The sequence below is a fragment of the Crassostrea angulata genome, chromosome 6 (genome assembly GCF_025612915.1).
Source record: "Crassostrea angulata isolate pt1a10 chromosome 6, ASM2561291v2, whole genome shotgun sequence".
Taxonomy (NCBI): domain Eukaryota; kingdom Metazoa; phylum Mollusca; class Bivalvia; order Ostreida; family Ostreidae; genus Magallana; species Magallana angulata.
In genome coordinates this window covers 38,123,187-38,149,805 of record NC_069116.1, presented here as the reverse complement: position 1 = coordinate 38,149,805, position 26,619 = coordinate 38,123,187, and the positions used below count along the sequence as shown (strand labels likewise).

General features: G+C 33.3%; 1 protein-coding gene across 2 annotated transcripts; it reads right to left on the bottom strand.

The window, feature by feature from the left end:
* On the bottom strand, window positions 1-26,420 carry LOC128188088 (syntaxin-like). Of its 2 annotated transcripts, none has more exons than XM_052858896.1 (11): window positions 26,314-26,420; window positions 24,613-24,947; window positions 23,721-23,807; window positions 14,503-14,602; window positions 13,283-13,357; window positions 12,701-12,774; window positions 11,871-11,979; window positions 11,271-11,344; window positions 10,906-11,043; window positions 9,848-9,958; window positions 1-635 (listed from the first exon to the last, which is right to left on the bottom strand). In XM_052858896.1, the coding sequence occupies exons 2-11, from the start codon at window positions 24,643-24,645 to the stop codon at window positions 558-560; spliced, it is 879 nt and encodes a 292-aa protein (XP_052714856.1). In that variant the 5' UTR covers window positions 24,646-24,947; window positions 26,314-26,420; the 3' UTR covers window positions 1-557. The 2 variants fall into 2 exon arrangements, with proteins under 2 accessions (XP_052714856.1, XP_052714855.1); XM_052858895.1 differs by lacking the exon at window positions 1-635 and adding an exon at window positions 8,194-8,933 and having other exon boundaries at window positions 26,314-26,413.
* Between the last annotated feature and the right edge of the window lie 199 nt (window positions 26,421-26,619).

The window sequence follows — 26,619 nt, the reverse complement described above, 5'->3', positions numbered from 1 at the left end:
TTGCAATGTTCATATGCATTTTTATTTTTTGATTGCTACTTTTTATCAATATAAATTGAATATGAGCAAAGATTTAAAAAAATCATTCTACAATTTACACCCATTTTTGACATTTCTGTTAAACACACCCCAATACATATGTCATACAAAGTCACCTATTGAACAAAGCTTGTCTATGAACTTCAATACGAATGATGAAGAAATAATAAATCTTGATATTTGTATACTACAGAGAAAATGTACAATTCAAGCCTTTTTTAAAAAAACACGTTATCCGTGTTAAATGAAAAAATGGTAAAACAGACATGTTAAGCCCTAACCTCAAAAGCAATAACTCTTCTTGGTCATACTTATACCAAGGTCGGTACAATGTCACAGGAGTTGATAAAAAATTATTGAATGAATGCCTCCTACAGTGATATAGAATATCAAGAATATCAAGTCTACTTATTCGCTAAATATCATTATGATGTATCATGAAATAAGAAGGTGGTTGAGAGGTTATATCTTGGGAAGACGTATCCCCGGGGGTGAGTCCATGGACGTTCGATCGCTCATCATCCCAGGAAGCCACCTAGGGTACTCACCAGGACGATGATTAAAACCACCAGGCAAATCATGATCATGATTTTCTTCTGCAAATAAAAAAAATGTATACATGTCAGGAATTTGCGTCGGCGTAACTGTTTATTGTAAATAGAAATACATTTTATAGCCGGGAAGTAGTTTAGTAACATTGTTAAGGAAGGAGTCTTCTCGTTATCAAACATACTTCTACTACATAAAATATATAGACAGTGAAAAGGCATAAAACGCAACGCGAATTCAATTTGTGTATTATTAGTCATTTCAGTCCTAATTATACACCAGATCCTCTTTTTCTCTCCGTATCCACCTATCTTTGATTCCAGCTTGCCCCCCCCCCCCCCATTTCAGAGCAGACAAAATATAAATTCAAATCGCTAAGCAATCACTGCAGATGATACAACAATCAACAACAAAACAATCACACATTTGTTATAACAAATATTGACTCTTGGCAGTGATGTACTCTTGTTTTGGGGGATATATCTATTTACCTAGCTGGCTTCTTGATTGTATGGCATAATGTAAGTGACAGAATCACACTTTTCCTTTTCATAATTTTCTCAATCCTTTCTTCGCATATATCAAAGAAACTCGTTGGTTTTATGCTAAATTTATGGCAACTAACTAAAAAGTATCCACCTATACCTAAATATAAGATAAGTAACCGGTGAATATTAATCTTCAACACTCCCCGCATTTGAAATTGCAGAAGCCATCCTATGAACGGAAATTTTAAATTAGATAATAAATTATGTTTACGCTCCAGTGCACCTCCGTGAAAAATGCTTAAATATATTCATTGCTCAAACAACCAAAATACTAGCACTAGTCGTCATTAAGCTCTCACTAAGGAAGGACCCTGGCAGTACTTTCAGTACTTCGATTTTATTGTAAACTACAAGCTACTGCATGTAATGGTTTTACAGTATTGTTATCCTGTGTGTTTCTACAGGAAACGTGTAATTTACATGTAGGTACATGTATATATTGCACACCAAATTTACAAAAATGAACTAAACATAGTTCACATTTGATAAATAAGGTTTAACGACTGTTACTAGTAACTAAAGTTTACGAACCGCTAACTATATTTAACGATTTGTTACCTCTAGTTTTTATCTGTAAAACAATATTTAACGGTAAACTATAATTTACGAATGATAATTTAGGTTTATTTGTCGGCAAATAACGTTAACAATAGATTTTGATAATAAATATAGATTCATATCTGTAAAATATTGTCTAAAGTTAGTTATAGTTTTACACTTCTGAAGCACAGATAATCGCGTTTACAGATGTGAACTATAAATTAACGGCGTTAAGGTCAAGATCTAGTAAATGATTCCAGAGTGTCTTTTTGGTGTTAGTTTTTGGAGAGACTGTAGGCACTCAGATATATTTCATAAGTCAAAAATGGACAAAAGTCCGAGATTTGTTACTTTTATCCTTCATATTTCATAGAAAATGATTGTTTAAAACATGTTTCTTCATTGAGTTACCCAAAATTTAAGCCCCGGTACACCCTATGAAGCAAAGATATTGTTATGAAGCATCGTTGAAAGAATTTATACCTTGAATTTCATAAACCTGTAGGCACCTTTCATATACTAGATCTTGACCTTAAATAAAGTTTCACAGATGAAAAACTAGGTGTATCGATTGTTAACTATAGTTTGCGAAAGCTAAACTATAGTCAACTATAATTTATTGTTAACTATATTTAATTAAAAGTTCGTAAACTACATTAACGATTTGTAAACTACAATCTAAGTTTATCTGTCTGCAAATTATTAAAACGTTTACGGTATATTTTGCTGATGAATATAGACTCTAATTTACATTCGTCAACAATCGTGAAACGATATTTATCAGATAATCTGTTTTGCAATCATAAATGGTTGTTTCCAGTGTTAATGATTGTTTTAGACTTCTGACACATAGATGTTTGCGTTAAATATGCTCTACTGGATACCGTTTCACAGAAGAGTCGTATATCTTAGGTATACTCTGTCCCGAGTTTCTGCTTCACCACTTTTCGCTTGATAGTTCGATAATCATAAATACTTTGAGTTCAAACAACGTTTATCCACTAATATGAAAAATTTGAAACGCCCCCTCTACCGCTTCAGGTTTCAATACACATCCCAAAATAGAAAGTCTACAGGGATTTTGCATTGCATCAGCCCGGATGATAACGTTGAAAAATTGTGCGAGGTGTCCCGAGTACTTCCGAATGGAGGAAAGATGTAAACATTTCCCATTATTTATCTCCGTAAGAAATTTATTTTCGTTCCTGTGAACTTTTATGAGTGAAAAATGATAATTTGTCAATGAAGATATCTTGGATATTTTCCCTTTTATCGATTTCAACAGCATTTCTTTCACAGGTATGTGTATTTTTATTAAAAATAATCAAAAAGTGATGGAAGCAATAACTTGGGATAGACTATAGTACGTAATTATGTAAAATATAGAATTACGTCATTAACTAACCGCCCTAGACTCTAGGCTAGAGCACACTTGTGATATCCATCCTAGTGCCGGTCAGATGAAGAGAAAGAACAAAGGATGTATACGTAAGGAGTCATTGGACATGAGTATCACAATGTGAACAGGCATCCATTGGGATATACTGTTACATCTTACATTTTATATTGTGTATGATACAGTTGAACTTCGGTATCTCAAACACCGATATCTTGAATACAATAGATATGTCAAAGTAATTTGCAAGTCCCGACCACTTATAGTTTAAGTATTTTATCCTCGATATCTCGAACAAACGGATATCTCGTACAATCGGATATCTCGAAGTTATAAAACAGTGTCATCTACACTCTGTCCCAAGATATCCTTGTTTAACATTTTGCCTCATTACTCGATATTTATGAACAAATGATAAAGTTCAAACGATGTTCATTCAAAAGTATGAAAAAATTCCAAGATTTCTCAGTTGAAACGCCCTCTTCAGCATATCAGGCTACAATACACAGCTCAAATATTGCAGCAAGCCAAGATGACAACGTTGAAAAATTGCAAGAGGTATTCTGAGCGACTTCCGAATGGAGAAATCTCCATAAGAAACCCGTTTTCCTTCCTGTGATTTTTTTTTAGAGAAACATAGGTAATCACAGATTACAAAGCTCACCGAGACGAGGCATCATCCCTATGAGACCACCTTTATCATATTATATAAAAATCATACTTTATGATCTTGGATATTCATGGATTCTGTTTTGACACAAAATCGTATATCATCTGTTAAAAAATTGTATGATAATCATATGTTCATATAGTAATCAATATAATAATATAAAATTAAATATTGCAACCTCACATACTTACAATATCATATAATACAATAAAATACTGTAATAAACAAAGTTGATATTGTAAATATGAAATGACATTGTTTTGTGTTAAACCTTATTGTATTTGATCACATAATACAATATTATTATATATAATACAATATTGTATTATATGATACAATATTATATTATATAATACATCATAACATTGAAACATATGATATTATATTGTATAATACAGTATGATATATTGTATTGTATGATATTACATAAATAGTGCCTGTTTGGGAGGGTAACAGTTGAAATTGACACCCCGAGAAAACCATTGTCAACCGACGCGAAGCGGAGGTTGACAATGGTTTTCGAGGGGTGTCAATTTCAACTGTTATCCTTCCAAACAGGCACTATTTATTTTGTTATACTGAATGTCTTTTTTAAAAATTTTAAGAAAATTTTACTGCTTTTATATAGGAATAACGTGAATTCTACAGCGAACCGTACGCGCATAATTTTCGCGCATGTAACATTTTTTAATATTACCCGTTGCCAAGTGCGTTGCTAACGCTGAGGGTAATAGTAAATATTATTAACTGCGTCTTAACCAATCAGATTTCAGTATTTAACATGAAAGTATAACAATGTATATTGTTTTCCCTTTGACTGAAATGTCACATTTTCATTGGTTTAAACATAGCACGTGATTGCCTCATATATCTCAATATTTGTTCTGTGAGAAATAATATTAGGCAATATGGCCGTCATTGGTCGACGCTTCGCTTACTCATTTCGACATTTCATAGTATTTTATACATAAACTGCATGCTGTAAGTTCTTAAAGTATTTGTTGCCCTTTGAAATTCTTTAAAATTAGAGTAGTTGCCCTTAGAATATTGACGTCACATTGTTTTGTCTGGAGCAGAACAAAATGGCAGCGTCGAAATTTGCTCAAATCTCTGCAGAGGAAAGGGAGAAAACATTTGAAATTAAATAGCAACAACACATTGTAAGTAAACATGGGTAAAGCAAAGATTTTGAAAGAGTATTTGAAAGGTGAGATGAAAATTTTGAAGAGTTTAAATGAGTTAAATTGGAAAAGATGTAAGGCATCTTGTACATGGCTTTGCGTAGATCATCGCTATTTGTGAATAAATATGTCGCTTGATAGTCCTCGAGAAAACAAAACACTTATTAGGTTAGTTACTGACTCACTACGGAAATATATTGGGTTGATCAATCTCATAGAAGGCTCGGCTTCGCCTCGCCATCTATGAGATTGATCAACCCAATATATTTCCGTAGTGAGTCAGTAACTAACCTAATAAGTAATAATATTTGATACATAATATGATATTGTATCACATGATACTGTATAATTTGATATAACATTGTATCATATCAAATGATACAATATAATGTGATAAAGTGAAATATTATATAATACAATATTATACATACATATTGTATCATGTGATACAATAATATATCATATAAACTAATATCATATTATACAATATCGTATGATACGATAATATTTAATATTACAATATCATATAATACAGTTTTGCGTGATATAATTGTAAATTACAGAAACCAATATCATATAATACAATATTGTATGATACAATATAATAGTGTATCATAATATACAATACTATACAAAAACAATATCATGATACAATATCATATCATAAAATATCAAATAAATTGATACAATATCATATCGTATCATATAACTTTTTACAATATAACATATGATATTATATTGTATCATATTAAACAAAAGTGTTTCATATCATACAATACTTTATCATAGGAATCATGTTATATCATTTAACAACAACCTCATCTTTCTATCAAGCAGGTTTAAGTGAGGTAGGAGATTTCTTTAGCATCCTTGATAATGGAGATCAGGCTCTGCATCTGAAGCAACCTCTGCGTTTCATTTATAATATAGTTCAATCAACTATGCAAGCAATCATCTATAAAACATGTGACCTGTTCCAAAAAACTTAACCATATCCAGCATCTGAAACCTATGGCTAAGACTCAGCATTCAGGCCTGTCAGGTGCATCAGTATCATAAGACGCACCATCCATGGAAGTCTGGTGAAGTTAGGACAAGCAATAACTAAGATATAATCATCAGAGGGCACCTGTTTCAAAAACTTTAACCAGCTCTAAAAACCTTAACCTCCTCCAGCATCCGAAACCTATGGCTCAGATTCAGCATTCAAGCCTGTCTGGTGCATCAGTATCATAAGACGCACCATCCATAGAAGTCTGGTGAAGTTAGGACCAGTAGTTACTAAGATATCATCATCAGAGGGCACCTGCAACAAAAACTTTAACCAGCTCTAAAAACCTTAACCTCCTTCAGCATCTGTAACCTATAGGTCAGATTCAGCACCAAAATCGCCTGGTGCATCAGTATCATAAGACACACCCTCCATGCAAGTTTGGTGAAGTACGGACCTGCAGTAACTTAGATATTGCTATCAAAGGGCACCTGCAACAAAAACTTTAACCTGGTCCAAAAACCTTAACCTCCTCCAGCATCTGAAACCTATAGCTCAGATTCAGCACTCAAGCCTGTCTGGTGCATCAGTATCATAAGACACACCATCCATGCAAGTTTGGTGAAGTACGGACCTGCAGTAACTTAGATATTGCTATCAAAGGGCACCTGCAACAAAAACTTTAACCTGGTCCAAAAACCTTAACCTCCTCCAGCATCTGAAACCTATAGCTCAGATTCAGCACTCAAGCCTGTCTGGTGCATCAGTATCATAAGACACACCATCCATGCAAGTTTGGTGAAGTACGGACCTGCAGTAACTTAGATATTGCTATCAAAGGGCACCTGCAACAAAAACTTTAACCTGGTCCAAAAACCTTAACCTCCTCCAGCATCTGAAATTTAGGACTCAGATTCAGCATCCTAGTCTTTAAGTCCATAAGTAGGTCCAGATGCATCATCCATGCAAGTTTGGTGAAGATAGGACAAGTAATAGCTTAGATACAGGACATGCAACAAAAACTTTAACCAGGTCCGATGCCGACATCGACGCCGAGGGTATAGCATAAGCTCCCCCTGACTTCGTCTCGGTGAGCTAAAAATGATGTGGCGATGAAGAAATCTTGGAAATTTTCCCTTTCATCTATTTCAATTGCACTTCTTTCACAGGTAGGTATACTTTTATTAAAAATCCTCCAAATGTGCTGCATAAATATCTTGGGACAGACAAATAACGGGGTTTGACTGTATTTGACAGCAAAATGCGCTAAAAGCTTGATACACAACCATATGCAAAACATTTACAGTATCATATTGTACAGGGATAACAATATCACAGCGTCGTACCGAGATGTAGGCAATTCTTTGGTGTAGGACAACTTTTCTCAAAATTACAAGACATTCTTGTTTCAATATATAATGACACCAAACGCGTTATGCAGACAAAATAAATTCCTTTTTAATGGGTACATGTATAAGAATGTGTACTCGAAAAAATGGCCACAACCATCGTTATCAAAATCTTACTTTGACCAACAGTGTCCCACTCTTACACCAAAAAATCACCATTTTTGGTCGTTAACATTTCTAATATATCATAGCCATGAACTAACATTTGTCTTTCATAGATGACCAAGTTCAGGTATTGACAGATGTACAGAAGCACAGAAGGCTGATGCTGTTTCATTCTGTAATAGAGACACTTATTGCCTCTGCTTGAATCCTCGGTTTGAACCCGGGTCCTCTGGTACGCCAGTCCAGCACTCTACTGATCAAGCTAAAGGGTTAACCCACTAGCCAGAGCTAGTAGAAATGCCATATACTTGACTCTACCACAATTCCTTACACAACAAATAAGGTTTGACATTGTGAAAATGCCCAGGGTTGGGATAACGAATTTCACAAGTGTCCATTCCCCTACAAATGCTACATCATGTAACATACCAAATTTGGCTGGGAATTGACTGATAGTTTGTAGGCTTGTATAATTGAATCAGGGAGAAAGTTTGAGTGGAAAGAAACAATGAACTCAAACATGTAATACTGTATACAGGGATATATTCACCCCTGTTTTATTTCCGCCCCTTTCGCCCTTTTTGTCAGCGGGCGAATTTAAGACTGGGCGAATTCCACTGTCTCAACTAATTCTCTTTTTAAAACACAACTTTGTATGGGCGAATTCAAGATATGGCAAAACTGTTTTCAAGTATAGAAGTGAATAATAACAACATGGGGCGAAAATAACCCTGTACACAGTAAACAAATACAAGGGTAATCAAATCAGTTAATAAATATGTTTTATTTAAAGAGTTTCAATAAAAAAAATCATGGATAGAAGTTTGAAGATTTCACCAGAACTCACATACATACATTTAAATATAATATATTTAGACACAGCTGACTCTATAGTTCTACTCGCATATAAAGCACAAGTAGGAATGATTGAGGATTGAAAGTAGTCTATATTTAGAACAACACAGCTAATTTAGAATCTTGTCTGCTTCTTCATACTACAAAATGTCTCTAAATACAACAAAATTCTAAATCAGGAAGAAGACCATGCTACGGTACAAGTTCTTGCGTCAAAGTCTCTATCCGACAGAGAAATAAAATCAGACCTCTACTTGGTGCAGTTTTTTGTGTTTTTTCAGCAATAAAATCAATACACAATTGTTCAGTTGATGAAAACCATTTAAAACTGCCTTGGATCGTTGCTTTGAACACAGTTTCACTAATTCATATTTTTTTTGTTGAACTTTTTTTTCTAATAGCATGTTGTGCGAAGGATATCACTGTCTGGTACACATTATTTGGTACGCTAGAGTCATAGAAATGTCATGCAGTAAATTCTCCTCACAATTGGTAATGATCCCCATTTGAATTAAAAGTGTCCACATCAAAGTTTGTGTGCTGAACTTTTTTTGTTCATATAACATGCAGCATTAACTCAGACTGGTAGCCAAAATAATTGCAATGACAGCGAGTAAGACTACAACACATATGATGATCATGATTAATTTCTGAAAAGAAAAAGAAAAGAACAAAATTAAAACAGTGCCGGGAAAGCACGAAAGTGACAAATCATTTATTGTTGTACTAAACAAGTGCTCAAGGAACTATGCATGTCATCAAAAGATACTAACTGCATTAACTTAGAATTTGCCTAAAATCTACTATTTTAGAATGCATGTTTTCTAAAAATGTAAAGTATTCTCATCAACAAATTACAATATTTTCAAACATCGTTCGTTGATTTAATGAAGTAAACCACTTTGGTCAAGTCAAGTCCTCATAAAGATTGTCATCTTATTCTTTAGAGAAAAAAGATAAAAATGCGAGTTCCTTGCATAAACAATATCATTTTATATTTTTTTCTACTGTAAATTCCTTATTTTACGCGAGTACCAGGTACTCAATTCCGCGATGCCGTCGTTTAGTAAAAAATCGCGAGAATATTAAATCGCGAGCACCAATTGTTTTGTTATAATTTCATATGGCTCAAAACTGTCTTAAAAATAAAAGCAAGATTTTAAAATCCGCGAGGAATGCTTCTCGGGATTATAGGCAGATATTAATTCCTTGCATTAAATAAGGAATTTACAGTATCTTTTTTCTCTTTACGAATGACGAGCTGAAGTGGCATATCTAACTTTGAGTTCATGCATGTTCCTCTTTTCAAAAATAATAACATAAATAATATACATCTCAAATCTAACACATTAAAATCATTGTATATGTACATTTCCTCTCTCATGAAAACTCAGGAAAGGGGAAATAACTAATGACAGTACATATAATTAAAGCAAAAAAAAAAAAAAAATCTATGAAATAAACGAGAGACTGCTTTGTGTGTAGCATAAACCATGAATACATATCCATATATATGTGTGAGAACAATTAACTAATGGCTGCCTCTCTCTGACTTACGACTTACCCGCCTAGCTTTACTCTGGTACTTGACTGCTTTCTTGGTGTCACTTTTTGCCGTCTCTATATAGTCCACCGCCTGTTCTACGTTGTATTCTATTCGGTCGATCATTTCTCCCTGTAAAACATAACCACATTGGTCAAAAAATATTAATAAACGTGTATACTGTGGAATCAATTCTATTTGCGGGGGTCAATGTTTGTGGGTAGCTAAAATTTTTCCTCTTTTGTGGGGATATAATTTTGTTGGTGGTGTAATCTGGATAATTTTAATAAATATTCAACAAATGATTGAGTAAAGGTTCGTGGGGATATAAATTTGTGGGCAAGGGTAACCTATGAAAGCCACGAACATTGGTCAGCCACAAACAATAGTGAATCCATAGCATGCCACAACCACTACTTACTGACTAATAAAAGAGCAATATTTTCCTCCTTTTAATGTCTCATCATTAATCATTGTTGTCTGTCAAATTACAGACACTTTTACACCTTAATTGAAACATTTACCAGGCATATAGCATTTGAGAGGGAGTGGGGTGGGGGTGGAATTGTGGTGCCTGGCCTCCATTTGAAGAAAAAAATATTGTTATTTTATCTTTCTATTAAACTATAAGAGTACATGTACAAGCAAATAGGACCCATCTACTTTTTGTCACGCCCTTCCACTTAAAAAAACAATCCCGTTTACATGCATTGTGCCAGTTTAGATGCATTGTGTCTGTTTAGATGCAGTGCATTGCAATGCATCTGTTGGTCATAGAGAGAAAGTAGCAGTATGCTAGATATTGAGTCTGCAATTGTTGATAATACACTGAAAGTATGATGCCTTGTTTCGTTCTCTGTCATTGGTTCAAGTTTGTTTTTACATTCCATTCCTGAATGCTGTTTCCACATATTATATGTCAAGTCGATGGTTTTGTATTTATGTGATGGAGGAATATGAGTTGGGGGGGGGGGGGGGGGGCAAGAGGTTTGTTTTCAACAACAGCTGTTTTTATGCTGTTTTTATACTGAGAGCCATGGTATTCTAATCCATCAGTGATATGTGGGGAAATTCCTTACCTGCTGTTCTACTAACATGGCCATATCCATAAACATATCGTGTAGCTCTCTTATACTAGTCTCCAATTTTATAATGTCATTATGTCTAGCTTCAATATCTGCTAAAGTTTGTTTTGCTGCTTGAGTTTCCATAATGATCTGAAATACAGGAGAATATCATTCATATTGTATGAGAAATTCTTGAAAAAAAATCATGCAGAAAAAATTATCAATTTTTTGAAAGCATTTTTAGATCTTTTTAAATCATCTTCAATATTCATAACAGTTATTAGGTTAAGGTGATAGATATCTAATTGTAAATCATGAAATTGTTTCTCTTATGAACATATAATGGTTCATGAGTACCATAGTCAAGCTGCACCTACCCCCTGCGTAAATATTGCTGGATTTCCCGATTCTAACATATCTTCTAATTCATCATTAGTTGTAGTTCTTCCAGCTGTAATTAAACAAGAATATAGGTTACAGGTATGCCATTACACCCAAGAATAAAATTTTTCAATGAATCTTAACAATCTCCCCTTGAAAAAGGACGCAGACTTTTATTTTAACAAATTTAAATCCTCATTATCTAAAAATAATTTGTGTCAAGTTTGTTTGGAATGGAAGAAATCAAAAATGTGAAAAGTTTAACAAACAGAAACTGGACAAAAAAGTGATAAAAAAAACTCACTTAAGCTTTTGGCGCAGATGAGCTAAAAATCTTCAATCAATTTAACATCTATATCTCAAATATTTTTTCATTCAACTTGAGAACCTATATAATCTGAATCCTCAGATATATAAAAAGATTTTTCTAGGCCCAATTTATTTCTCAATAATAGGGGTGACAATATTTTGCACTACTATAAGGAAAAACACATTTAAAAAAAAATTAAATCTTGCAACTGAAGAAGATAATAAGCTGATTGAAGTGAAACCCTGAAGAACGCAGATTGTGTGGAGAGTATGAAGTAAAACCTTACTGATTTCCAGTTGCCGCTGGATTCTGCCTTTACACCGCTCCCGATAGTCAATTTGACAAGCATTGTAGTCATTCATTACCTCCACAAATTTACGGGAAAGTGTTGCATGCTATAAAAATGTAAAAAAACATCAATCACAACCTCGCAGAACTCACTGGTAATGAGAGAATAAAAATAAAAAAGATCACAACTTGTCCTGTTGTGAAACTCTCTCATATCAAAGGAAACAGACAACTGACAATCATGGAAAGAAAAGTAGTGATTAGGTTTCTGTAGAATACAAATCACCAAAGAAAAACATATAATTACATATACCGGTATATGTACATGATTATTTTCATGACAAAGTCATTATTGCCAGGCACCAAAGTTTTGCTGCACTTTTTTTTTTAATGTTTGTTTGTGTACCAATCCAGAATTTTAGATTTGGCTAAGTTTTGTTTATTTCACACTGAATTTTAAGGAATTGAGTTGGGTTCACTTTTGTCAACTGGTTGAAATAGCTAACAGATATATTTGAAAAAATGGTCAGATGAAAAGTATGATCTAACAATAATTCACATGAATTCAATAAAAAACTGAAAAAAGAAGAATTTTTATTCAAAATAAAACCCAACAGAGTGCACCCAAAATGGACATAAGCCCTAATATTTCTATAAAAGTAGATAACAAATTTCTCCTTCATTGGTGTCTTAAGTTTGAAAGTGTGTGTCAAATATGTGTAGTATCTGCACTGAGAAAAAATCCCACCCACCATAACCATATCAGATTAAAAACTCATATAAAACCGAACCTCGAACCTGAATTACTGGTGAGAGATCGTTACTTACTTGTGTTTTTCGTATCCTTAAATCCGCTGACGTTTTATTTGAATGTTCTTCTTTTTCAATATTTTGTTCAATATCTAAAAAATAGATTGGAAAGAAAAAATTTAAAAGTATGTCATTATGAAATGGCATAACTTCATACTGCAAAATCCTTAATTCAGGCTTATATTTTGCAACATGATCAGTCCTTTTTCACATGTGCCAATATACACACAATGTGCAACCTTTTTTTTTTTTTTGACAATTTTTGCTTTAAATTCTATTTTCTTACAAATGAAAGATAATCAAACATGCACTTAATCAGACAAAGTTGTTGAAGAAAATTTTTATTCAAGTACCTTTGAAGACAAATGTTTAATCAGGATAATTTACGTTATCTTACTAACTTTAAGAAATTAAATCTGAGCAGTTAACTGCCGTCTTCCGTGGTTCATACAGGCTATGAAAGTAGCGATCAATTTTTGCAGCAAAATTAACTGAAATAAGTTATTCATTTTGTCTGCAAGGTTGGCTTTATTCCCAGGATGGACAACAAAAGAGGGCCTTATTTGTTTAATGGAGACTTATAACAACCTTCCAATGTACCTTTTAACCTGGCACGGACTTTATTTGCAGTTTTCTTGATGTCTGTCATCAGCTCCTCCAATTCTTCCTTTGTTTCTGGAATATACAACACACATACAGGCTTGCATCAGCAAAGAGCACTGCAACACTGAAACGTCAGTAGCCAAACAATACAATCATTGAAAAACATTTAGTATAAGGATTTTTAGTCAAATAGTCTTCAGTGAAATGTCATAATGGATTCTGTAAGGATGTGAATAGTTGTAATAAAAGTACAGTGACTGAGGTAATGCCATTAACATTGTATACTGAATTAAATTGAACTCTTGCTTTTTATTGCCAAATGACATTAACACAACTTTGTTTCTACTTAAGGTCACAGAACACGTTCCTCAATTTTAGATAACTTTTTCCAGAAATTTGTTAATGGTTTACTACTACTTTGACAAGCTTTCTTGCAAAAAAATTAGGGTACCTTACCAGGCATTCTGCAAAATACTAGAGTATGCAATTTCCTATATAATCTTCTTTAAAATAACTTGAATTGCTGATATAAAAATAAATACATCTACAGCACAGCGAATTTCACTATATTAGAAAGATATCTCCGCCAGGGCGGGGCTTTGAACTCACGACCTCTAAAACCTATACACATCTGGCAGCGTGCGGCAACGGTTCTAACCACTTGACCATCTAGACACATAACCAAATCCAAGTAAATTTTGATAATTTTTAAAGTAATTACAAAATTAATATTTTTTATTGGAACTCTTTATTACGAGGAGATACAAAAAAGATTCTCGAGGAACGTCTCGTCTGACCTTAAATCTACCTCAAGTTTATTAAGACCGATAGTCAAGGTAGTTTTATAATGTGTCCCTTAACTAATTGTCTCCTTTATAGAATACATAATTTGGTATAAGGCATACTGGCTTCTGTTTAATCCTTCTCAATGTGTTCATGCTTGTATACCATTTGATATAATGCTTCTTAAATTAATTTTGAACTGACCCCCTCCCCTTTCCACTCCCCCCAGTTTGGAACCTCTTCAGAACTGACAGAAGTGTTTTTATCTTAATTTTATCCATTGCATTATAAAATCATTCATTCAGTGGTTAACCATATTAATATTTTGCCTGGCAATACAAAATTGACATAATTTCTCAATAAAAAAAAAGAAGATAATTTGTTTATAACAATTCAGTAAGCTTGGTTCTGATTGGCTAACAAGGACCTCTTACTGTCGTCAGGTTGCGGAGCTGCCAGGATAGCACCGTGTTTTTTCTTGACTTCATCCACATTGAAGGCTATTTTGTCTATCATCCCCCGAATCTCTTCCACCTGGAAGAAGAGATAAACATTAGACAATTTCAGGGAATTTCTACAATTTTTAGGTGCAATTCTGGTACATACACTTATGTCATGATGCTTTTTGTAGAAATATAAAAAAAAAAAACTTGATAATTACATGACATTTAGTCAAACACAATAAAACTCCCACTATTTCAAACATATTGCATGTAGGTAAAAGGCTGTATATGTCAAAACCAGACCCTGCTCGTAATATTAAAGGCAGATAATATAGCATTATTACTTGACTAATACTGGTCAAAAGTGTTTTATGCCTGCATAAAAGGATTTTATTGGACACATGTCAGTGCATTTCTCAACATATTCAACCAATTTTGGTGCTGATACAATACTGCTCTTTTTTACACTGTAACATTATTGATATTTCTTGTATTTTATTGGCGGTATAAAAAAAATAATTGGTTATGATTCCGTTTTGCTGAAAAAAAATTGTGATCCAAGAAATTTACACTGCATGAAGCTACTAGCTGCCTCAGCAGCCAGAATCTGACATGCCCGACACCCCTTCAATTTGTTGCCCGTAAAGATATCAAAGGGTTGCTGCCATTTTGTACCAAACTGTTATATACATGACATCTATATGTTACATAAAAATCACAGCAACATTCCTCTTTGTTCCTCTTCTTCTCAATCATCAATCAGCTATTTTTCTTGTACGGTACTTAAATCAATAAAATATAGAGTAACTCTTTTTTCAAAAATTAAGTTTTAATCTGTCTGAGTGTTAAGATATGATTGATGAGCGTTTTGCTTATTCAAAGTGTCTGTGATGAGGAGAGTTGCCCCCAAATTACCTAGGACATTACATTATACATGTAACAAATGACATATACAGTGCCGGTACATGAGTTATTAATTTATTATCACTCGGAATTAGCTATTTACAATCAGTCATTTTGGCTGGTTGTAAATGGGAAGTGCGGTTTTTTTTTTTAGTGTCGGTAAGTTGTACGTTACATGCAGCTTAAAGCATTGTCAATCTATCGATCTACTTATAATAGAACTTCCTTGTTAAAACAATATTATATCACAATTATTCACTAATATCAAAAAATGAGGAAATTATCAATAATATAAGATACATAAATTGAAACACTTATACTTTAGAGTTTTTACTGTGTATTCTACAAGCAAACCAGGCATGCTTTCTATCCACTACAGGCTTTGACTGTACAAAGTTGACTAACGCAATGTGAATAAATTTGCAAGTGATGCAAATGTAAAACCAGCAGTGTTTTATCACATCCTTATTTTAACAAGGCAATTAATTGATTTTCACCTATAAAATGTATGGAAAAAAAGAGCATTGCCAATTAAAAAGGGAAAGAGAATTTAACTACACGACAATTACACAGATAAATCAGCGAGGGGTCTCTTAGAGGTGTATTCATTATGCTGATAATATGGTAATGAAATTGCTTGATCAATGCAGCAGTATTTGAATTTGTTGAACAATCAATCTTGATTTGTGTCTTAGTAACTTATTTAAATTAACATATAATATAAAGAAAGAGTGAAGTCAATGTTATAGGAAAGGTCAAGGTCAACAAATTGGAATATGGTTGATTAGCTACAACCTATATGGATCTTTGAAGTTGTATGGAAACCTAGTAAAGTGTATTAAAAACAAAATATTTATGTGAAAGTCATTAGGAAGGTCAGGGTCAGAAAATTATGACACATTTCAATTGCTCCCATTTATACAAGTGACTTTAAAGTTTGATGAAATCATCTTGACTAGTAAACAATAGGCTAAACACAGAGTAAGAATGATGGACAGAAGACAGGATGGAAGACAGAAGGACTAAAGATGGACATGACTTCAGTTTGTCATAGATACTGTAGACAAGGCAATATTCGCCCTTTTTGTCTTGTTGTCTGTTGGCAAGTTAAAGACTGGGAAAATTTAATACAAATTTTGAAAAAATGTGTTAATTAGGAAGAGTATCTATTTCTAACTGTATCTGGGAAAATTCAAGATGGTGCGAAAGGTTGGCAAGTGTAGAAGGGCAAATATTAAAATCATGGGGCAGAAATAATCCTAAAAAATATGATCTTGATTTCATGTGTTGTCATCTTGTGTGTGCAGCTAATTATTGTGTGTAAACTGGGAAGTAAAAAATATTACATGTTTTGGATTGAATAACTTTTCATTACTGAAACTACATGTTGAAGATTTGGAAAGCATGAAGTTAATACCATTTCTATTTCAATGTAACAGCTCTGAAAGTTCAAACAAACTATATGTTAAAGTGCAACCGAAAAAGAAACTTTAAAAATGTGATATTAAAGACCTAGCTCTTAAATATGCAAAAAAAACAACAACCCAAAACCCCCCCAGACATTTGGAAATCATATTAAAAGATTATTACATACACATGATATAATACATGTATTGCAATTGCAGGTTCAAGTTTGTTCAAACTGTGTTCCCTAGAGGCAAAACTAAACCCAGCGTTCCTTGCACTGAAAGGTGTGTTACAAGTAAAGCAGCCTCAAATATCAATCTGTTTATCGTTCAATTGTGTTATTACAATATCTATAAAAGGTTAATGACACTGCAACCGTCTAAAATAGATTGTCAACGGTAAGCATACAAGAAGCTATCCTGAGGTATAAAGGTATGAATATAACACAACAAGCGTGGAGCTGACTTTTTTGTTGTTACTGGACAATAGACACAGATCAATGGCAAGCGCAGCTTTCAACAGTCAGATGGTTAATGTTTGTACAGAGAGAGAGAAGCCCGGCACCCAGTACAAAATAAAAGTCACCTTGCCGCTGGACCGCTAAAAGTCTGAAACACAAAAAGTGGCTAGGTAACGGCTCTACTTCTCAGAATGTTTACTTTGCAATGCATAATTGTTCAATGGGAGGGTGGGGGTCATTGTGTTAATTTTCTCAGAGAGACTTTTTTAAAAATAAATTTTATGTTCTAATAAAAGTAATTTTATTTTTATTTACTTGAAATATTTCAAACTTTGAAAGGAGATAAATTTTGCTGGTGTGAATAGGCAAAAGTCTTAAACTTTCTATATAATTGGTTAATATCAATTAAATAGGGAAATGTATTTGATACTGTAATAACCATAGAACTAACTTTGTACAGCCTAAGAAATACCAGCAATGAAGCTAATACTAAGAACTCCTAAAAACTAGCATTGTACACCACATTTCTCTTTCATCACCCACCTTATTCTTTTCATCCTACCAAGTCAAGGGTTTCTGATATGCTCCAACTACTGGAGTACTTCCTAACCCTTTGATTTAGGAAGATGAATTCATCTATTCTTTGTATAACTTCAAAATAGTTTGAATTATGACACAGTTTTGGCCTGATCTGTATGAACAACTTGCATCAGCATTGTTAAATTCATCAAAAGTAAGCAGATATTTTAAGTCAGAAGAAACATTATTTTTAGATGTGAGCAGTCATGTTCAAGTTTCATGTAAACTATAGCTGTTTAAAGATATGTCCTTTCTGTAGGTATAAAGACAATCCCATATACATGTATAACCTATAATGTGCACTGAATATTTTTTATATAAAAATTTCTATTCATATTGCTGTATTTTTAGTTGCAAAAGTAACACCAAACTAGAAAAGATAATTCATGTACTTAAAATATATATGTGTATCATAATTTTTCAAAACAGGAGGTGTTTTTTTTTACCTTTCTATGCACATTAGCGACGTTTACTTTAACATGGAACTAACTTTGGACAGCCTTAGAAATACCAACAGTGAAGCAAATACTCTCTTTAGAAAAAGGTCATCTGTATGCATGAATGTGCATTGCAAAAAAAAATAAAATCAATTATCAATGTGATTTAATTACTATGAAAACTTTCTCATAAATATCTTATTGGTATTATCATCCATATTAAAGTAAATACCTCCACCTCATACAAGAACTATTTAACCAGTGTTATCTTCATAACAAAAAAATCAAACATTAAAAAATAATCCACTCATTTCATTCAAAATCTGTTAGTTGTAAAATGATTCTCAACTTCCACTATGCATGTACATTTACCTTAAACCTCTTAGCAAGGAAGCAAATATACTTATACATATAGGTAGGAAATATTTGTTATAAATAGAATGTTTGAACAAACTTGATTTAACATTCTATTATCAAAAACTGTGTGCCTTCAATGAGAAAGAAAAAGGATGGGTATGAGAAATCTAACTATCTTCTTCGTAAGATAAATTAACATCCATATCACTTGACTAAATTTCTGAAATTTATGTTTCACCAAGACACAATAAGTAGTAAGTTGAGTAGTAAGTGGTGAGAGAGGGAGAGAGGAGAGAGAGAGAGAGAGAGAGAGAGAGAGATTTTTATGTGAATAACTACACCCCTAATTAGTGTAAGTACAGAAAGATTTGCATTGTCCTTCTTGATAAATGTACTGATCAAAGATCTGAACTTTGGTCCCAGTGGGTAGGTTTGCTTTGGAAGGAAGTCAATAACGTAAAACCGTGTTTACATACAGTGTAGGCAAATGCCGATTACCCCAGCATTTAAATCAAACCACTGTATAAATAAAGACCCAACTGTCACGAAAGCAGCTCTATTTGATTGGCTGAAAGCGAGTGTCTGTGATTGAAGCCGCTGTTGTACCAAACTCTGTGTTAGACTGATGCAAGAAAAGATACTTCTTTGAAACGGCTACATAATAAAGATACATTATTTAAATTTATTGATCGGCCCGCTCCAATCAATAGCAAACTGGGGGAAGCTGGTGTTCCAACCAACCATAAATAAAACGCACTGAAAAATCAATTTCTCTGACATTGCATCCCAGAATAGTAGGCTACAATTTCATTGGAATTTGTTCATGAATCAACACATTTTACTACACGGCTTGTTTTGGCATGGCCTCCTATTATTAACTGACAAAATATAATACATTGCATACGCTTGCAAAAGATAGGGCAGAAATAAAAGTGTGGAAAGTGTCCATGCACTTTCAGAGACTTCCATTTGTAGAGCCGTCGACTTGTACGAAATGGTTCAATAAAATCTCAAGGGACGACGAGAGACATCCCGTCCACCTAAACTCGTGTACATATCATTAAACTCTCTGTTTGCAGTATTAAGGGTAATTAAGTTTTCAGTTTCCAGAGAAAGACCTGGAAAATCTCAAAGCCCAACAGTAAATGATAGGATTCAATGGTAGTAATAGTATAAAAATCGTCACAGATTTAGACAAATGCTTGTTACATAGGGGACACTCCTACACAGAAACACGCCAACACTGAAGGATGCTGACAGCTGAAATTGGCCTAGTTTTTAACAAGAATAGCTCTAAAATGCAATCAATATTTTAGAATATGTCAAAACCGGGAGGGAGGCAAAGTATAGTTATTAAATATGTACTGGTAGTTACGTACGAGGAAATCTTTTGGATTAGCTTTTCTCCTTTAAATTTAGAATTCACTCACTGGAAACAGATTCAATGAATGGAAATGGAATAAAGTTAACATGCATGATATAAAACAGATATTATATAAATGATTTTTGAGGTTTCTGACAAAAATTTTTTTTTACCTTTCATCTAAAAAATAATTATTTGGCATTTGGCTGATTAAGAGCAAGATTTGAAAGTGGAGTAACAACTAAACAAGAAGGACAACTCTTCACATGAAAAAAAATTGGTTGATGCATGAATCTGTAATGATGTGTCAGACAATGTGTATTGATTTTTAACTCCTAAAACAATCCGAAAACTTTCATTCAGGGAAACAGGGCCTACACACCAGTAGCAGATAGCCCTCGCATACCGCTGGTAGTTTAATTGCAAAATTGTTACAACCACAGGAAACTCATGACAGTGCATAGTTTTAATCCCTGTCTCTTGATAAATCAATAGTGCTATGCCATATGCAACTATTTCCTATAGGTATTACTGAAACTTCTGGGAAATCCCATTGTACGACTGACTTTGTCTGCTGATTGAGGAACTCCATACTGTCTGACAGAATCTTTACTTTGCTTTTTGCTGTAAACCTCACCTTGTTTCATCTCTCTCTCTCTCTCTCTCTCTCTCTCTCTCTCTCTCTCTCTGTTTTTTCCCTTGATGGTTTTAGACCACTATCATTCTGTGTTCACAGAGACTGGGCCGTGCTGTATTAATTGGTTAAGTGCACACATAGCTATAAATGGCAATTCCAGTAACATTACCAAATATGCCTATTTGTATGGATTTTTTTTCTTTTTGTCTCCTCTCTCTCTTCCCTTGATCATGACAGTGCCACCAGTAGCTTTTCATGGTGTTTATACAGGAATATTGTGTTTATTTGCTGATAGCAATGAAAGTTGATATCTGCTTTACTCCCATACAATATCTCCATTCCACTTCTTTGCAGCTACATGTAGCTCTTACAGATATCAGATATTACTGAAATATGCAATGCCTTGTGATCATGCAGCCATATGCAGCAACGCTTTATATCAAGGAGGCTGGATGGTCAACAAATTACTTATCAGACCCACCCTAAAAAAAAAATCTGATTTTAAGGTACCTCACTTCACCTAGACTTTTACTTTTTAAGACACTACGTCACAAGATGGCAATTTAAATATTTTGTTAAATTGTTTATATCTTTCGATTCGGTTGTATATCGTCGTAGCTAAGTGGTTAAAGTATTGGGCTCCGGAACCGCAGATCATGAGTTCGAATCTGACTGGAGCTTTTGTTCATGTCTACGGAATTAAATTTTCGAAAATGTAATTTTTCATCCAAAATTGCACATTTTTTTGGCCTATTTGACTTAAATACTTTTTATCCATTATGATTTATATTATAATCAAGTAATTTTTTGCGATTTGAGAAAAAATTTCAAGGTGTAGTGAGCCACCTTAAAGCTATTAACTAAAAGTAAAGAAAAAAACAAAAACTTGTTGTTTAAAAATCTAAATACCGGTATTTCCCCTTATCTTTTTACAGATCTCTATTTCTCAAGAAGATTATATTTATAGTATAGTCTAAAACTTGCTGCGAACATCCTGCCGTCATCATCAATAATCCACAAAAATGCAACTCTTAAATTTGAAACAATTACTAGCTGTGTTTGTTCTTTTTTTTTTTTTTTTTTAACAACTTTCCTCTTAAATATAGAGCCATATTGAACTAGTAACCAATCTAACAAAAAAAGAGAAGGATCAGTTTAGTTTTAATCTTCTGCAATGGCCTTGAACTTTATCATTCATTGACCTATAATAATATTATAGTGATTTTTCACATCACCATGCAATTAATGAGTATAATGTATACACTGAATCTATATAGTGGTATCTGGACATGATGGAAGAAAAAAAAGTTCACCTCTTATCATTTACTTTGGGTGGAAGAAAAAATAGTTAAGAGAAATACACCTCTTATCGTTCACCTTGGGTCTACCGTCTAGCTTTCATATCTTTGACTGTTAAATGTAGGTCAATATACACCCATGTAGATGCTTAAAATACCTAAATGTGACATCATAACCAAAACAGAAAAAGAACTGCTGAAGCTTGCAATGAAACAGTGTACTAGAATTTTTGGAAGCAAAAAAAAAAATACCTAGCTTTACTTCATTGATAAGCACTGATTTACAGAGAAATTCTAACCTTGAACTTGTTTTGTTTTGTTGTTGTTTTTTTTTTTTACCGTAGTTTGTTTGGTTTTGGATTCTACACTCATTTAATATCATTTAATATCAAATCTTTTAATAATGGTAGATAAAACTTGAAATTTTGATCGAAAATTTTCCGCACTTGATACCCATATATTCAAAAAGGCAGCTTACACAATATCTTCAACTAAATTTGTTGATCTAGTTCTAATCTTTCCATAATTTAGCCATGCAGACCAGTATCAAAAGAACATATTATAGAAAAAATCCAGAAAGAGAATTAATCTCCATTCAGTGAACAGAAGGCAGAAACACTGATAAACACTGATAAACACTGATAAACAGATAGATGAGCAGACAACAATGACAAAATCCCATCTGGTAGTTAACTTACTCCAATATACAAGCCATGCACTTAGAGATATGTGTGAATCAGGCTATTTCTGTACAAATGAAGACAGAATCTGATGCAATAACTTGGAGCATTGGAGTAATATTGTACAGCGACTTACTGAAACTTAAACCAATAAATAATTTTTGCTTCGTATAAAACTAAGGTCACAAATTTTTGCGAAAGCACTGCAGAAGCATATTTGGTTATATCAAGTGTATAAAATCTGCAACTTCATAGAATGAGACAATCAGACGATCAGCATTAATGTCTTTTTCTTGTTCTGTCCTTCTTAAAAGCAAAATCCAGGTGGCAAATCTTTTGCCTTTCTAGTCAATTATATATGTTTCGGAGTCTAGTCTACATCCTTGTATTATATCAATAATTTAAATACACACACAGTCTGGACAGAAAACGAGACTATTAGATAGTCCCTGGGGAACCGAGGAGTCTTATGATGAAATTATTTGAATATTGACAAAAGACGTGGGGGGGGAGGGGGGGGATACCATCCAGGATTCATATACTATAATATGATGGTGAAAAGGTGTTTTCCAGTCATGATTAAAAATAAATAGTCCAAAAATGAGGAAGCTAATGTGCTACTGAATCATCTTTTACATTTTCGTCCATTTGTATTTGCACTGATTTCATTATTAAAAATGTTTTAATGCATTTTTAAAGTGTATATTATTTTAAATCTGCGATACAATTCATATTTAAAAGGGCACCTGTCAAGAGTGTTAAATGGAATAACCACATTAAAAACAAATGACATATTGTATCCATTTTCACAAAGGAGATCAATACAAGTAATACATATGATATATTTTTTCTTCATGATCACTGATTTAGAAAAGTTGTCATAATCTCATACCAGTGTCAAATCATGACTGATGCAACAAATGCAACAACAATAAAGTTATTACGGTAATCAACTGTAGCTATTAATGTTTCAAACACATAGGATCAGATGTGTATCGCCTTCATCTGTGCAACATGTTGCACTTTCCTGCTGCCTCTAATGATTGTCACATGCATCTCTGTTATTATGGTGTCTGACAGATTCTCACCTGTTCAAAAAACATGTCCATAAAACCACCAGGCTGGACCATGCTGACTGTGTGGACGTCATCTTGTTCTTCATTGTCACTTTGAGCCTATTAAATCAGACAATGCAAATTTTATTTATAAATATTGAATAAACATCATTAGTCTTAAAAAAGTGCATGAAAATTGGTGAAAAGAATTGATTTCTCACATCTACTATCCAATTTTCACTGTTATTGTACACACAAAATACATTGTTGAAGTTCCAACCTTTTCAATCAATAAAGTGCTTTAAAATTGCTTAAATATCAATGGCTAGCTAAACTGTAACACAATTATATACACATATGATTTAGTAGTGGTTAAACATGAATGGTCCGATTTAAATTCACATGAATGATTTATAAATGAAATTTTACTATCATGTGTATTTGTAATTACAGTAAATGACAATCTGTACATGCATTGCTGTACACTACATGACCGTGTAAACAAATTGACATGTGGTGCAGCATAGTGTCAATATTCTATTTATATCTGTTCAATTAGTAATATGTTATTAACACTGTTCAATGAGGAGGGGCTTTCGCCTTGAGTTCACGTTTGTAAAAAAAAACCTGAAATTATTCAATTTTGAAGAATAATCAAATTTGTTGTATTATTGATAGCTACCGCAAAACATTCTGAAGAAGTTGAAAGAAAGGGGCGTTTACCATTCGCTTTACCGATAGACCTGTCACAAACAACTTTATAAATACAATCTAAAAATAAAATTAAACTAAGAATGAGAAAATAACAGTAAATTTACTATGATAGCGAGTGATCGATCGACAACCGGACCTCGAGTCATAAAATAAATATTTCAATGAACTCCATTCTATAGTGGCTGTATCAGCAACAAAAATGTAAACTTACCGCTTTGAGAGCTGCTAAGCGATCTTTCGTCATATCTCAGTCGCAAGATCAACTAAACAATATCCTTTTCTGACTTCATAAATGTTAGCCACTTCTTCCTTTTTCACACAACGGCAGAGACTTTTGATAAATCATTAGCAATCAATACAATTTTAATTTTCGTATATCTTGTACTGAGTCAGGCCGCTAGGTTGCGCATGAAAATCTAATTTCCGGGCTCCTTCGGCATCGGGTAAAAGTAGGACACAATGGACCGCGTTCTCCGTTAATCTCCTCCTATATAAACTAGCTTTGAAAATGATCCGAGTTTTAATGCTTTATGTTATTTAATCCATCTGAAATATATTCATACACTAAAATATACATGTACTAAAATAGCAAAGATTTTTTCCAATTTTTCCAATTTGCTGTATATTTGATAAAAACCTCACTTTTTCAAAGATAACCTTAATTAATAAGTATTAATATGCATGGTATTCATACACTGAAATAGCAAAGATTTTTAACAAGTTACTGTTTATTTGATAAAAATCTAACTTTTTAAAAATTGATATTAATTTAAGATTCATGCTTCTAAGGCATAAAATTGAAATACATTTTTATTAATCCAGTTTTGATATATGGTGATAACAATTTAAAATAGGATTTTTAAGAATCTTTCTTGAGTTCAAATAATTGTAATTTTCACATAAGTACATAATTTCCCCCCAGCTAATATATCTGATAATCTTCGTAATATTTGTCCATTTCAGGTAGGAATCCTGAACGCTGTTCTAGATCTTTTTTTTTTCAAAGTGATGTTCACTGATATCCTTATTTAAAAAGTGAAAACTTAATATGCAAACATCTTTCAATATATGTTTATCTGAAAATCAAAAATGGCACACATTTTCATCTGTATGTGGCTGAGTGAGTGCAACCGATGGATATAATACATTATGTATTGTAACTATTCTACTGAATTACATATACATGTATGTGCTCTGTGACATCGCTATCCCGACCATTAACTTGAACGCCGACCCCCCCCCCCCCCCCTACCCGGCAACATAAATAATCTTTCCTTTTCAATTATGTACCTGCCAATTTTAACAGTCAGTTACTGGTAAATTTAATGTACTTTTTGAACATCTAAATGATGTGCATATGACCCCATTTGAAAATTATGAAATAAAATGTTAATTCTTGGACTTTGAGTAATTTTAAAATATAAATTTACATATACACTGAATGAATTTATATTGTGTTCGGCGCTAATAGTCCCGACGAATAATGAATTCGTTTATTAAAATTATAGACAAGATAATTTTAAAAAAAACAATGTACAGAAACTATGACGAATGATGTTAAAGTATTCAAATAGCCTGATACGTGTACTATATTTAAAATATACTTGAAACGGTTTCTAATCATTCTATACTTGGCAGATTGCACTGAGCACATTCTCTTTCCTTTACATTAAAAACAGATGAGACATATCATGGCAAAATGCCGTTTTCCATGGTCATATTAAGATATTTCAAAACAAGATATATCAATTTTTAAATGAATATACATCGTAAGCGCAATGATCGACGTCTATCAATCCTAAAAGTGATGCAGTGAAGATCTCGTAAGTTGTCAGAACTTGTGTCTCAACCTTTTATTTTCTCTGGTGTACAATAAATATCTTTAAATCAAATCTAGTGATAAATAACTAACCTAAAAGGCATCTTTTATTTATCTGCTGTCCGATAATTCTGTTAATTAGCATACACAAATCGTGAGGCAGGGTAGGGACTTCGAGGTACAGAAACTGATAGTACCCCCAATGCAAGCTCTTGGGAAAACAAACTTGCGTAACCTCTCTGGCAAAAAATAAATAAATATCTTTTGGAACCCCCCACCCCCACCCCCCCCCCCCCCACCTAAAAAAAAAACCCTGGGATCTGCGCATTTTCGAACTATCTTCTCTCTGCATGTAAAACTCCAACCCCCGGCCGCACGAATGATAGTTTAGCTTTGGTA